This window comes from Zonotrichia leucophrys, chromosome 5 (genome assembly GCF_028769735.1).
Source record: "Zonotrichia leucophrys gambelii isolate GWCS_2022_RI chromosome 5, RI_Zleu_2.0, whole genome shotgun sequence".
In the NCBI taxonomy this organism is placed as follows: Eukaryota; Metazoa; Chordata; class Aves; order Passeriformes; family Passerellidae; genus Zonotrichia; species Zonotrichia leucophrys.
This window is the reverse complement of record NC_088175.1, coordinates 38,370,338-38,383,957: the sequence shown is the minus strand read 5'-3', so window position 1 is coordinate 38,383,957 and position 13,620 is coordinate 38,370,338. Positions and strand designations below refer to the sequence as shown.

At 49.9% G+C, this 13,620-nt stretch overlaps 1 protein-coding gene across 1 annotated transcript; it reads left to right on the top strand.

Moving 5' to 3' along the window:
- Positions 1–6,459: 6,459 nt before the first annotated feature.
- FJX1 (four-jointed box kinase 1) lies at positions 6,460–9,166 on the top strand. Its single transcript, XM_064715341.1, has one exon. It carries the CDS (start codon positions 6,915–6,917, stop codon positions 8,193–8,195), a length of 1,281 nt encoding a protein of 426 aa, XP_064571411.1. The 5' UTR covers positions 6,460–6,914; the 3' UTR covers positions 8,196–9,166.
- The last annotated feature ends 4,454 nt before the right edge of the window (positions 9,167–13,620 follow it).

Sequence of the window (13,620 nt, the reverse complement as noted above, 5' to 3'; positions counted from 1 at the left end):
TCACCTGGCAGCTGCGTGTAGGGGCAGAGGATACCTTCAAGGAGGGGAGAGGCTGGGGGAAGAAAAGCAAATGTCCAAGGAATTCGTACATTTCTTTTGTCTGTGTCTTCCCCCTTCAGTGCTCTTGGCAGCCAAAGAGGGTCCTCTGGCCTTGGAAAGAACCCAGCTGCCTCTCCAGGCAACACATGAGAGAGAAGGTATTAGGGGGGTGGAAACTCAGTTTGCTGTTTAAGCTGGTCCTTTTCTCTGTTTCACTTAGAGACAACGGAACATCTGGATTTCCACTGGCACAGCTGGGGGTTTTACCTTAAGACTTATTAGAACAGTTTCACTGGCAGTGGAAAAGCTGCAGTTTTTTAGGACTTGCTGAAAATTTTAAGAAGTGTCCTGGGTGTATTTTTGCAGTAGAAGCTGAATGTTATGACCTTTTTTTTTTCCTTTTTGTGACAACAGTAACTCTACCTTTAGACCTTATTTTTCTAGTCAAGTCTGGTCCACTTCATTTTTTAACTGGGCCCATCACAGAGCTAAGTGCCTGGAGAACACATTAAAATGATGATATTTTTAATAGTGATGGTATTTAACCCCTGGCACAGAAGGTGATAGAGGCTCTCTATCTAAAAACAATACCTTTCCAAACCATACATACTTCTCCACATAAAATCATAAAATCTCATGGCTTTGCAGGAAGGCTCAGGAGGAAAGAAGGACCATGGGCTATTATCAAGGTGGTTTGACCTTCTCTCTTCTGGAAAGACACTAAATTTGGAGTTCTCCTCTCTGTTCTATTCTGCTACAACAGGGCAGGCTCCTAGAATTACTGTATTGAATAATAGACCTGTATTGAACAATATTCTTCACTCACATGTTTTGGCAGCCTGAAGGAGGAGAGAAGAAAACTTACTGATATAACTGACATAAATATTGTAGGCCATGGTGTCTTAGCTTTCAGGACACCCTGCTTGAAAGCAGAGGCTGTTACCTAATGTGTCATTTATCCTCTCATAGGGTAATTACCTTTTCTCTCCCTAAATCACCTCAGCAGTTTCACTTCAAGAGGTCTTGAACCTCTTTACCTCCTGATCTCAAAAAAAGGTATATTTTTTAACAGACACAAATGGCTAATGTTTCCCTCTAGAATGGACTGTATTTGAGGGTGAGTGGTGATCTCCCAGAACTGTTGTAATGTGCATGCTGAGAGTTTCAGTGAGCAGCTCACCACTGTGCAGCTTTGCCAGTTCAGATCAGCCAAGGATTTCCCCCCAAGCCATGAAAAGCAAGACCATCATGCCTGATGTTGCTCACATGAAAAATGCTCCCAGCTTAATCATCAGCTGTCTGGAGAGGCTGAGTTGTATTTGTATAATGGATGCTGCTGACCTATCAATTCAATTTATTTCTTTCATGACAGCTCTGCAGAGTCTGCTTGCTGGAGACCCTGAGAATGTCAGTCTGAACATAACACAAATGTCTTTCCATCTTTTCTGCTCACTTTTAATGGGGATGAGAAAATATCCCCTAAAAGACTGCATCATCAGGCACCTGACAATTCTTATGAACACTTTCAAGAGCCAGGCACAAGAGCTCAAGCACTTACTCATTTATTGCTTTGATATTAAAAACAGAGAGTCCCAGAGCACAGGGGAGATAGGTTCCATTCTATGTACAGAAATTGCCTAGCTTCATATTCTGCATGGTACATCAGATTGAAAAAAAGTCCACAAAAAACCAAAACAAAATCAAACGAAGCAAAGCAAAACAAAACAAAAATATATAGTCCCCATATATCTGAGAGCTTTTCTGTGAAATCAACAACAGAGTCAAAGCACCAGTAAAGCTTCCACATTTCTCTATTCCAGGCTGAGACAAGTTTGTAAATACTTCCAGAAATTGCCAACACGCCTTCAGGGTAACATCTCTAAAGTACACCTCCCTGACATGAAATGCAGAGCACCTTAACTTCTTCAGCCCTCCCCCAGTCATAGCCAGCTGAAAATCTTGCCCTTCAGTTGTTGGAATATCTCATCATGAGGGATGCATTTTTTAGGCTGAGAAATATAAATCCACCTTGACAGAGCCGGTCAGGCATACACATGGGCTGTGCTGCTGATAGGTTTGTACCAAGCACTCCCAGTGTGAGAATAACCTACAGTGACACTAAGCAGCTTTTTGCACACTAACTTGTTGCCTGTATGGTTTATTCCAAACTCCCCACCTTTCTCCAGGAGAAACAAGCTGTATTGGCACTAGAAGTGTTTGAAGATAACCCCAACAGCCTGCTGTAGGTAGCCTTGCAGGCACAACTCTTCACCCCTAGCCAGCTAGTCTAAGTAACTTCCTTGCAACAGGAATAATTGAAACACACAGACTACACGGGCAAGAGGATCTGAGCCTGCAGCAAAAAACGAGCCCTGCAAATCAAGTGCAGGTTACTGGGGTGGGGAGAGTAGATACTGCCCTGATGGAAGCTCCTGATACCCACATTCACCCTAACCCAGCGACTCAAAATGCAAAGAGAGGAAATGTCAAGAGACAGGGAAGTGCAGCACTGAGGAAGCAGGGGCATGGTTTTGCTCCAGCCTGTCTGCAGCAGATCCAAGTCCCACAGGTGGAGGCACACTGTACCATGTACTCAGTGCCCCTCTCCCAACAGCAATCTCAAGAGGTCCTTTCAGAAATGGCTCTCACTGGTTTGGGAGTTCACTGGCACCAACTCACTGCCAGGAGCCAGAGGTGCTAGACAGGGTGGGAACAAGCTATACATGCACAGTTGAGGAACTGCTGGATAGAAATAGAGGTGTTTGGTAACCTGACTGATAAAGACGAAAGAGTGCAGATAGAGCTGGAGTACTCAAGGTGGGATCAAGCTGTATAAAAATGAAGTGTAGAAAAAATGTGCTGGAACAGAATAAAAAGACTCTATTCCCATCCCACCCTGGGATCCTGAATCCCAGTGTAGAGTAAAGGAAGGGCTTCATGTGTTGTGCTGGTGAGAGAGATCCCCATGAAGCAATGGCTCAGGCTCAACCCCTGCAGTCTCCGGGAAAGGAGCTCACAGCCCTGCTGTGGTTGATGTGGCAGTCACCAGAATTGATAACTTGGCATTGAGATATGTTAGGTGTGGCTTTGGGTATGCAGTAAAACCAATGTTGAATAGAAAGTGTCTGTCAGTACTCAGTGAAGGAAGAAAGAATTTCATGAGCCTGGGAATTACTGGAGGGGACTGACTAATTTTGGTAGTCCAAAAAGGTCTGTGCTGGGAAATAACTTCCATGCAATGCCTCTGCAATGTGGGGGCGGAGGCGTTGTACTGAAGCCTTGAGCTGTGGGAGAGTATCACTCAAAGATATGCAATGTTAGCACAGGCCAGAACTCGCCTGAGCCAGAGGATGCCTGCTCATGGCTGAACAGTCCTCCCTGCAGCAGGCTACAGATCCACCCCCTCCCTGCAGCAGGCTACAGATGCATGCCCTCTGTCAGCCGCAGCTCCAGCCATGGAGGAGGCTCCTCCTGCCCTGGAGAGCACTGGTGCACCTCTGGGTGCTTTGGAGGTGCTAATACTTTCAGGATCTGGTGCAATGGAGACTCGCTCTGTGCCTGGTTTGCCAGCTTCCTTGCCAAGCAGAGACTGTTAGCAGAAGCAGGGCCACTCAGCTCCAGCACAGATACAGTGTCCAGAAAAATAAAGTCTCTATCTGCTTTCCCATGATCCTAATCCTATCAAAGCCCATTAGAGTTTGGCATTTGTCTTGAATGCAAAATAATTTTCACTGTAGGGGAGAAATCCTCAAGTCTCTGTTCAGTTCCTATTTCTTCTGCCTTTATTGGGAGGAATTGCTGTCTACAATGACAGACACTCCGCATTACTGAGAAGGTGGATACTGGGGTGCCAGGAAGAGAATGAGCAGAATAAAACCTTCACTAGACTGAAAACAGTGTGAAACACCAGCAGTCAGGTATTCTGTGAGCCTAGCTTTGCCAGGCAGCTAAAATCAAGTTAATATAAGAAACAACATGGGGAAGCCAAAATTATTTTGTTATCTTTTCTCTTGCTAGGATTCTGGGTCTGGACAGTAGCCAGCACTCCCTTCCCCAGCATAGGGCTGTGAAGCCTGGAGACTTTCTCCTTTATCTCTGAGCTGCTCATTGCAATGTCTGCAAAGCACTAACAAGACATCTGATTGACCCAAATATATCAGTGATCACAGTTTCAGGAATGCTTAACATGCTGTAAATGGAACAGTTTGGCTGATGTTTAACCCTCTACCAATTGTCTGGTTTTAAAAATGTTGCAGCTTGTAGGCAGGATTATTAGCCAGAGGGCTGGCTCAGCTAAACTCTGGCTATACTCCTTTCAAAGAGTGCAGTGAGGAGGCAGAGTATTTGGGGGAAGAGATGTTTTCCCAGCTATTGATTTAAGGGTGTAGTCACAGTATAGCCTGTTGATTAACTGCCTAACTTACAAGAGGCAAGCTGTAATTGAAATTAATGTCATGCATAACTTGGAGGTTATGTCCGCCTTAATAACAGGAAATCTAGTGTCCTTATCCATGGCAATGGTTCTTCTCTGGGGAGAAATCCCAGTGCAGACACTGGCAGCTGGATGCTCACTAGAAGCATAATTCACCTGAAAGAAACACAAATTCATATAAAGCAAAATACATGTCCAACCTACGTATGGTATAAAATTAGTTTTTTGCTTTCAATAATTTTCCAGTGAGCTAGGAGCTTTCTTAAACCTATTTCGAGCTAGAAAGTGGCAGAGAACAGAGGCAATTCTGTGTCATTTCTTGGGTAAAAATACTGTTGGATAAAAGCCTCCTGCTCAGAGCGCCGGCACTGTTCTCATCGACCACTGTGAAGTGTAGCAATCACCAGCTCCAAATCGCTTACCTGGCGCTCACCGCGCAGCTCCTGTGGCTTCAAAGGGCGAAAATGTAAAGCGTCATCTGGCAATAAGGCTTCATGGTGGGAGCAGCTCGGGACCTGAATTCTTGGGTAGCAAGAGGAATGTTTGACAGCTTGTATGGCCTTTGAGGGGCGCCAGGCTGGCGAGCATCTATCTCTCTCTATCACCGTGCCCGTGCCGGCGGTGCGGCCGGCGGCTGCAGCGCGGAGCCAGGAGCGGCAGGAGGTGCTGGTGCCACACGGCCGCGGCCGCACCGAGCGCCGGGGAGCGCCCGCTGCGCTCCGCCCGCGAGTTGGAGACAGAACACAGGGAAAAAAGACAGCGAATTCGACTTCTCATTTTCCCCCCTTTTCTTTGCGTTGTTTGTGGTGGTTTTGGGTTGTTGTTGGTTTTTTTTTTTTAGGTATTTTAAAATTTTATTTTGTTTTGGGGTTTTTTTGTGTATAACTGTGTGTGTATCTGTGGGTTGCTAAGGTGTGTTAGGTGAGTTTGAACGTTTTTAACAAAATTGTGAAAAACAGAGTTCCCTAATACTTATATTAAAAGAAAATAAACTGTATTCCATCCAACCTGGAACACTGGAGTGTGGCTGGAAAACGGAGTTGTTATGATACCTCAGGAGAGCAGAAAGAGTTCAAGAAACAAGAAAGGGAATTTTTTTCTTTTGCAGTAGTTAAGATTCTGCGTGCAGTGGTTTTGCTGCACTGATCCAACTTCAATAACTACTTTGGAGGATAGCCACGGCAATGATAGCAGAAGGGAGAGGTGTTCAATCTCATTCTGCTCACAAACTTGTCCTTTGCAAGAGAGGTGCCCAGTAAAATACTGAAAGAGCAGAGATAAGCATCTTTGCCACGAGAAGGCAGAAAAATTGAAATGGGGAATAGAAAAATAGCTACTCTTCTAAACACCTCACAGAGACACAACTTGAAAAGAAAGGCTGTCTGTCGCTCCCTCTGGCAGGATATCCCGCGAGGGGGGTTAACCCCTCTCAAGAGGGTTAAAATGCCAGGAAAAGGGGGTCCGTGACACACCTGGTGCTCGAGCTCTGCGCACATCCCGGTGTCAAAGGACGCGAAGGGCGCTGCCCTCCGTGCAGGCGGGCCCCCGCCGAAGCGGGAAGAACAGGTGATGCTCCGTGGGGTCTCACCACCGCGCCTCGCCCACGGTCACCGGCGGCCCCCGGCAGGGAGCGCTGGCATCACGCAGCGCTGTGCGGGTGGGTCCGGTTCCACGGCCGGGGGACAGGTGTCTGTCCGGGCGTGCACCGGTGCGCGGTGCTCGTGTTTGCAGCGATCCCTTTGTGCAAACCACCTGCCGGCTCCCGGCCCCGGCGCGGCGCCGAGGACCGGGCCGGGACTGAGGGGCGATGGAGCGGAGGGTGCCGCTCTGCCGCTGACCGCGGCGCGACCCTGCCGAGCGGCCGTGGGCGGGAGGCGGCGCGGTCGTGCCCGGGGCTCCGCGGCCGCCCGAGCACCGGCGCGGGGGGCGGCCCCGCTGGCGTGCGTACCGCCTTCCCCTTCCCCCTCCCCGCTTTCCTCCCTCGGTGTGCAGGCTCCTTTGTGCTGCCTGCAGCGGCGGGGAGGAACCGGCGGGCCAAGCGCCCGCGCCGCAGCGCTCTCCGTTGCCGTGGGCGGGCGCCCGGCTCGGCTCCCACGCCATCCGCGACCTCCCGCCTCCTCGACGGGACTCTCCGCCGCGTGTGGGACCGCCACCCCCGCCGCGCGGGCCATCGCCGTTTTAAGCGGAGGGCCACGCCGGGAGACGGGGCGGGCCGGGCGCGCCCCCCCGGCTCCCCCACGTGGTGCGGTGCCCGTGTCTCCCGGCCGCCGGCGGAGCCGGGCGCACACGGCGTGGGGCAGCCGCCGGGGCTCGCCTGCTCCCGTGGCCGCTGCCCGGGCAGCAGATCCGGCCCGCGGCCATGCGCCAGAGCTGCGCTGAGCGGCCGAGCGGCGGGGCTGCACCGCCGCCGCGTCCCGCGGTAGCGGCGTGAAGCGGCGTGAGGATGAAGCGGGCGAGGCGGGCCGCGCCGGGCCCCCTGCCCGTGCTGGGGCTGCTGCTGCTGGGCGCCCTGCCGGGGCTCTGGACGGTGCTACTGCGGCGGGAGGCGGCGGCGCTGCCGGAGCCGCGCCCGCCCGCCGGGCAGTCCCCGGGGCGATGGGGCTGGGGGCGCTCCTCGCCGGTGCGGGGCGAGTCCGGCGGCGGCGGGCAGAAAACTTTTCGGACGCTGCTGGCGGTGCCGGCGGCGGCGACGGACCGGGAGGAGCGGGACGGTGAGGAGCGGCTCGCTGTGACAGACTCGCAGCCGCCGGCCGACGCCGCCTCTCCGGTGGAGCGGGGCATCTTCTGGAGCCGCGAGCTGGAGGAGCAGGTGCCGCCGGGCTTCGCGGCGGAGGAGGCGGCGGCGTGGCTGGCGGCCGCCCGCGCAGCCCGCGTGGCCTCGCTGGAGCGGGGCGGCTGCGGGCGCAGCTCCAACCGGCTGGCGCGGCTGTCGGACGGGAGCCGCGCCTGCGTCCGCTACGGCATCAACCCGGAGCAGATCCAGGGCGAGGCGCTCTCGTATCACCTGGCCGGGGTGCTGGGCATGCAGGAGCGGCTGCCGCCCATGGCCCTCGCCCTGGTGGAAGCCCGCGGGCGGCAGTGGGAGCCGGTGCGCGAGGAGCTGCGCGGCTCGCACTGGGCCGAGGGTGCCGTGGTCAGCCTGACCCGCTGGGTGGACAATCTCACCGCCGTGGTGGCCCCCGCGCCCTGGGGCGCCGAGGCGGGCGCTGGCCGGCGGCTGCAGCCCCTGTCGGCGGGGGAGCTGGTCGGGCTGTCGCCGTCGCAGCTGGTGGAGCTGGTGCAGTGGAGCGATCTGATCCTCTTCGACTACCTGACGGCCAACTTCGACCGCCTGGTCAGCAACCTCTTCAGCCTGCAGTGGGACCCGCGGGTGATGCGCCGCGCCACCAGCAACCTGCTCCGCGCCCCCGACGGCGGGCTCGTCTTCATGGACAACGAGGCGGGGCTGGTGCACGGCTACCGCCTCCTCTCCATGTGGGACCCCTACAACGAGCCGCTGCTGCGCTCCGTGTGCGTGTTCCGCGAGGGCACGGCCCGCCGCGTGGCCGAGCTGCACCGCCGCCGCAGCGCCGCCGCCGAGCTGCGCCGCCGCTACCGGGCGCGGGAGCCGCTCTGGGCGCGCCTCGGCTTCCTCTCCGAGCGCCAGGCCGAGCTCCTGCAGGCCCGCGTCGACTTCGTTCACCGGCACATCGCCCACTGCCGCGCCCAGGCCGCCGTGCTCTGAGCGCCCCGGGGCCGCCGCGCTCCCGCTTGCTTTCCTCCGCTCCCGGGCAGCGAGGCGGACTTGGCCCGGCAGTGGCCGCGGGCCGGAGCTGACCCAGGCTGCCACCTCGATGCCCCGCAGTCGCTGCGGCTGCCGGGGACGGGGGAAGTGATGGGCTACCTGCCTGCCGGGGCTGCCGAGGAGCGATCGATTCGCTTTGGCAAGAACTCTGAGGATGCAGAACGCAATCGCTATAATTACTGCCCAGTTCCACTCCAGGACTCTGCCCCCAGAGTTGGAAAAATGAGAGGGTTCAGCATCTTCAGTTCCTTAACTCTGTTCGTGCACTCGCCCTCATAAGAGACCCCATAGGAAAGCAGTCGTCTTTTGTCTGGATTGGGGTCGAGTAACTTGTTTCCTTCCAACGAAGGCAGGCAGAAATTTTTTTATATATTACTCCTTTTGCAACGGCATATTTAAGTATGAATGTTGATGTTCATAGACCAAGAACTGATTGCACAATAGGGGAGCCCCCAACTAGCGAAACTGCCCTATTTATGAAACTTGTTTCCTACCAGTTTTCTTTAACGAGAGTGAACTTTTCCACTGATTGTTAAATCTTGTTGATGAGAAGTGTATAGGAAGCCCATATTCTTAGTTTTTTTGTGGATTCATTGGGTTAAACTGCTCTGATTTTTAAGGGTTTGCTTGTAATCTTCATAATCTCATCTCACCAGTAAAGTAACTGACTAATGGGTGGCACAAGAAGATCTCCCATTTTTAAAAAATACTGCTATGTGCTAAGACTTTGACACAATAGTTAAAGTGGAGGAAAAACTGTTTCATGCACTTTACTTTGACTTTTTAATATTTTTTTTATAGAAGACCTTTTTATTTTACAAAGTCTGCCTTTTATGTACATTGTATATGTTCATAAACTTTCCTGTAACATACTAAAGAAACTGATATTTCAGTAAAGTGTGTTAATGTTTTGCCTTTTGTGGCCTGGATGTTTGCCTGAGCTTTGACAGGGAAGCATGCATCTCCTCGGTCTTTCCTGCTCGCTGATGGAGGTCACCACTTCACAGCTTGTCACTCCACTGAACAGAATGAACTTTTACTCATTCCCTCTGAGGCAAGGAGTGGTAGAGTTAAGTTTTCAAACACTGCTCTCATTCCTAGGTGTCCCTGAAAGGGGAAAAGCTCTTGGAGTGGCTAAAGCAGTGTGAGTGCTTCGGCTGAATAGACATTTATCTGGTTTTCAAAGTCTGAAATGGAGTGCCTGGGCTAACCCCGAGATAATTGAAGCAGTTAGCTTCAGCAAGCTGACAGAGCAGGTGAGGGCTAGCTGCTCTCAGCCTTTTTGGGTGCTGGGCCTGGATACCAACCTGGCACAGGTCATGTCACCTGTTCCTGCTCCAGAGTCCTGTCCAGGGATGGCAGTTGCTTTCAGTGGTGTTCATACTGTCTTCCCATTTTGGTTATCTTTGTAATGAAGAGATTGAGGCAGAACTGAAGAACAGGAAAGCTTTTAATCATGCTGAAGTAGTTGGTGGGGGGTCTTTTTCCCTACAGAAGTTCTGTTCTAGAGCAAAGTAGTAGCAGACGTACAAAATAAAATATTGGCATCTCTTGCTTTTTTAAATGTACCAGTATTCATAGAAGTGGTCATTGTATGGCTTGAAATAATGCCAGAATAAGGACAAAGGATAAACTAATTCTTTTTAGACCCCAAATGCCAGTATATATCCTGGTATAAACAAACAGCAGCATAATCTCTTCTACATCTGGACAGGCAGCTCTTGATGAAGGCAGCAGCATGCCCCAGTGGCTGCTGTGCAAGTAGGTGCTGTTTTCAGTGTTGAGCACTAACCCTCCCTTGAACTCAGGGAGGGATGTGCATTCCGACCTGCAGGAGGTCTTTGGTCTATTAATATTCATTATTTAGATTAAACTTCACATAAATACAATTTTCCTTGGCCATGAGTGTTGTTGGGGGAGTTGGGGGTAGTTTTTTAATAAGACAACAGTTTTACAAACAAGAATAATGGTTGATTAATTAGAAATGTTAGATAGTGCATCTTTGTGTATGAGTATTTATTTCAAAATGTCCTAGCAGCTTGCAAGACTAGCTTTCATTCAGCTGCTGAACTGTCAAGGCTCTCTATTGAACTTGTATTTATAGTTCACTGCATTTATCTCTACGAACAATGCACAGAATCCCATGTGACATTCCCTTGTCATTTACATGATAATACACAACTTAACTGTAATTCTTAATTCTTCTTTAGCATTGCTTTGTAACTGGAATGCAGCAGTTTCTGTCGCATTCACCTCATGAAAATATATTTAAATAATAAACTGCTGGCATACATTTTAAACCACTGTGAAGAGCAAACTGCTGTGCCAAAAACATCTAAGGTTTTATTTCTTCTTAAGTACTTCTATAATCATGGCACAACTGTGGCTTTGTTGGCTAATGAGAAGTAAATCTTGTTTGCAATGTCTTTAGAGCCAGAGCCTAGCTAATTACCTCTTTCAAGAAGAAACATGATTTCCTTTTGGTGACTGGTGACTACCTCAAGTTATATATAAGTTTATATATAAGTTACATGTTCAAAAATGGTGTAGTTGTAGGTTGGTGTGAAACTAGAGATGCTGTGCTAGGGAAGCAATGCCGTGGGAAATGTGTTCATTCAACAAGGATGGACAAAACTAGTGCAGATGGATGACGATACTTCGTTCTGTTGCTCTATTTTATTCTTCTGGTGCAGATCATCTTCTGTAAAAGCTTTGAATTATCATTATATTAAGGCAAACTTACTCTTTTCTGTGTGATTTCTTTAATGCAAACAGTGCTTTGTAAATTAGTGGTCTCACTAATACGTGCACTTTTTGCATGTGTTTTAGCTATAAGTGCTCTGGTACATTTGACTCTCCTCCTGCAGAACCAACTGAAACTCTGTAAAACTTGATGTGTAATTTCAGTGGCACTCTTCTAACTCTGCTTACTTCCAGCAGAGTTTCCTTTGAGTCAGAGTAATCAGGCAGGCAAGGAAGGCTGAGAACAGGAAGACTTCAGGACCTGAAAGTTTGAGTAGAAGGTTGTCAGTAGTAGGATCAGCAGGCTCTGGCTATGCATTGCCAGCTGCTCAGCAGCACTTTACCTGAGGCTCAAGGAATTGTCTGCACAGCCTGAACCAGAATGGGGCTGTAGGGCTTTAGACCTCACTCAGCAGAGCACTTAAGGATGCACTTCCCGCTGCTTTTCACAGCCTTTCCATAAAGTATGTGTTGACAGGTGTGCTTCAATGGTGCCTTGGTCAAATGTGGCCTCCTGCACAGATCTGAAGAGGCTGGGTGAGGGTCACAGCCCAGATGTGGTCTGGGTCTGTCCCAGGTGTGACACAGGAGGTGCTTAATAAGTAAAGAAGGTAGGAGACCTAGGTGCTTAACTGGTAACACAAGCTTCAGGGGGAAAAAAACCAAACCAAACAAAAAAAAACCCCAAAACAACAACAACAAAACAGCAGTAAAAACCCCCAAAACAAAACAGGGAAAAGTAGCTAGAGAGGATTTAAATGCACTGCATTCAGTTCTGTGTTTCTCTATGTTTCCCCAGTTAAATTCAAAATAACTCCTGATTTTTTCTTGCATTGGCATCTGAGGAGGCTTGTAGGGTTAGGTGGTTGCTGCTATTCTCAGCTTGGGTTCACATGGGGACAGTGTCTAGCACAGTGGAGGGAGGACCAAGTTCACAGTTTCTGAGAACTAAAGGATATCAAAATTGGCTACTGTACCCCCAGGGTGCACCAAACAGCAAAGCCTGTGAATTCAGTGAGGCTCCCTCTTGGTGAAAAAAGCAAGAATGTTGTTTGCAGCACAAATCTCCTTTGCTTCTCTTTGCTTGCATCTGAAGTAATTTCCAGCATGGATTTGTTTTCAGTGTAGATTTCCCTTTGAGAATTTCCTTCACAGCTTGGGAGGCTCTTCCCAGGTGCAGAGTTCCCTTACCTCTCACACAAAGCAGCTGTCCTGGGGATGGAGCTGTGTTGACCTCTGGTGCCACGCTTCGCTGCCCTGCTGAGGCTGTGTCAGCCCATTCAAAGGTTGGGGAAATAGCTCAGGGCCAGTGGAAGACAGTGAAAATATAGTTAGTAACACTTTGACTCGATGGTCGTACAGCATGCTCTTGACATCACCAGTGTATTCTTTTGCTTTCCCTTTGAAGTTTGATGCCTTTTTTAATGTTAATAAACTTAGAATTATCTCACTGACATTACTAGGTGGTCCAGGACTGTGAGATAGGAGATTATATTAAAACCTAATCCCATTTTGCATGTTATTCCTACTTTGCAACCACAGCATGAAATTTAATCACTCCTTCAGAGCTGTGCTCCCTGGGTTAAATGTGGCAAAGCTCCTGGGAGAAGGAGCTGGGCTGCACAGTAAGCAGTGCCTGCTGGGCACCCACAGAGCTCCCGCTGCTCTCAGTGACCTAAAAAACCTTTTACCTTGCTGGCTTAGGTCCTAATAGAGCTTTCCCTTCAGACGCAATGCATGCTTATCTGAGCAGAAGTTAACTTCCCAATGGGGTGATTCATGTATTTTATTGTCAATCAACTGGTGTTTTAACAAACATTATCAGTCCCACACTCAGGGACTGTTTAATCTGAGTGTACTTTGGGTATGGGGCAGAAACAAGGTGTTACACCTGTGATGCCTTAACACCCTCCTGTGCTGTGGCTTCCACTGCCTGCTCCAGGGCTGGATGAGTTTCTGGGAAAGAAGGACACACACAAGCATGCATGAATCAGGGCTGCTGCTGTGTGCAGGTGTGAAAGGAGCTGTGCAGATGAAGGAGACTGATTCCATCTGAAAGCAAATCTGAAAGTGCTGTACTTATGGAAAAGAGCTCTGGCTGGATTATTGGAGGATGAACAAGAACAATAGGACTGAGAAGGGGGTCTGACTTTGCAAATGGATTGTCTGGTTTTGCATGATGCTGCTATTCAGCCGCTGCCTGTAGGTTTGGGTTGTGGGGTTTGTATGTGTGCCACTTGCTCAATTTCTGCAAGAAAACAAACACAAGAGAAGACTGACTGCAAAATGCAGTGATTGCTGATGCAGGGAAAATTGAGCAGACATCCTGAAGACCCAGACCCTTCCAGTTCCTATCCCAAGGAGGGATGCATAGGTAAGGGGATTTCAGGTGAATGCAAACAGAATGCAAGCTGGTTACAGGGACAATTAGACAGGGAAATTTAATTGTACTGCCAGGATGTCACCATGCTTTTCCAGCCTCTGTCACCTGGGCTTTTTAAAGTGACACACTGTCAAGCCAGTCTTTGGTCTCAATCCAGCAGAATATGTTTTATAAGGAGTATTCAAAGGCAAAAAAAAAGTTAAAAAGAAAAAAAGATTTAGAGGCACTTTAAAGCAGGCA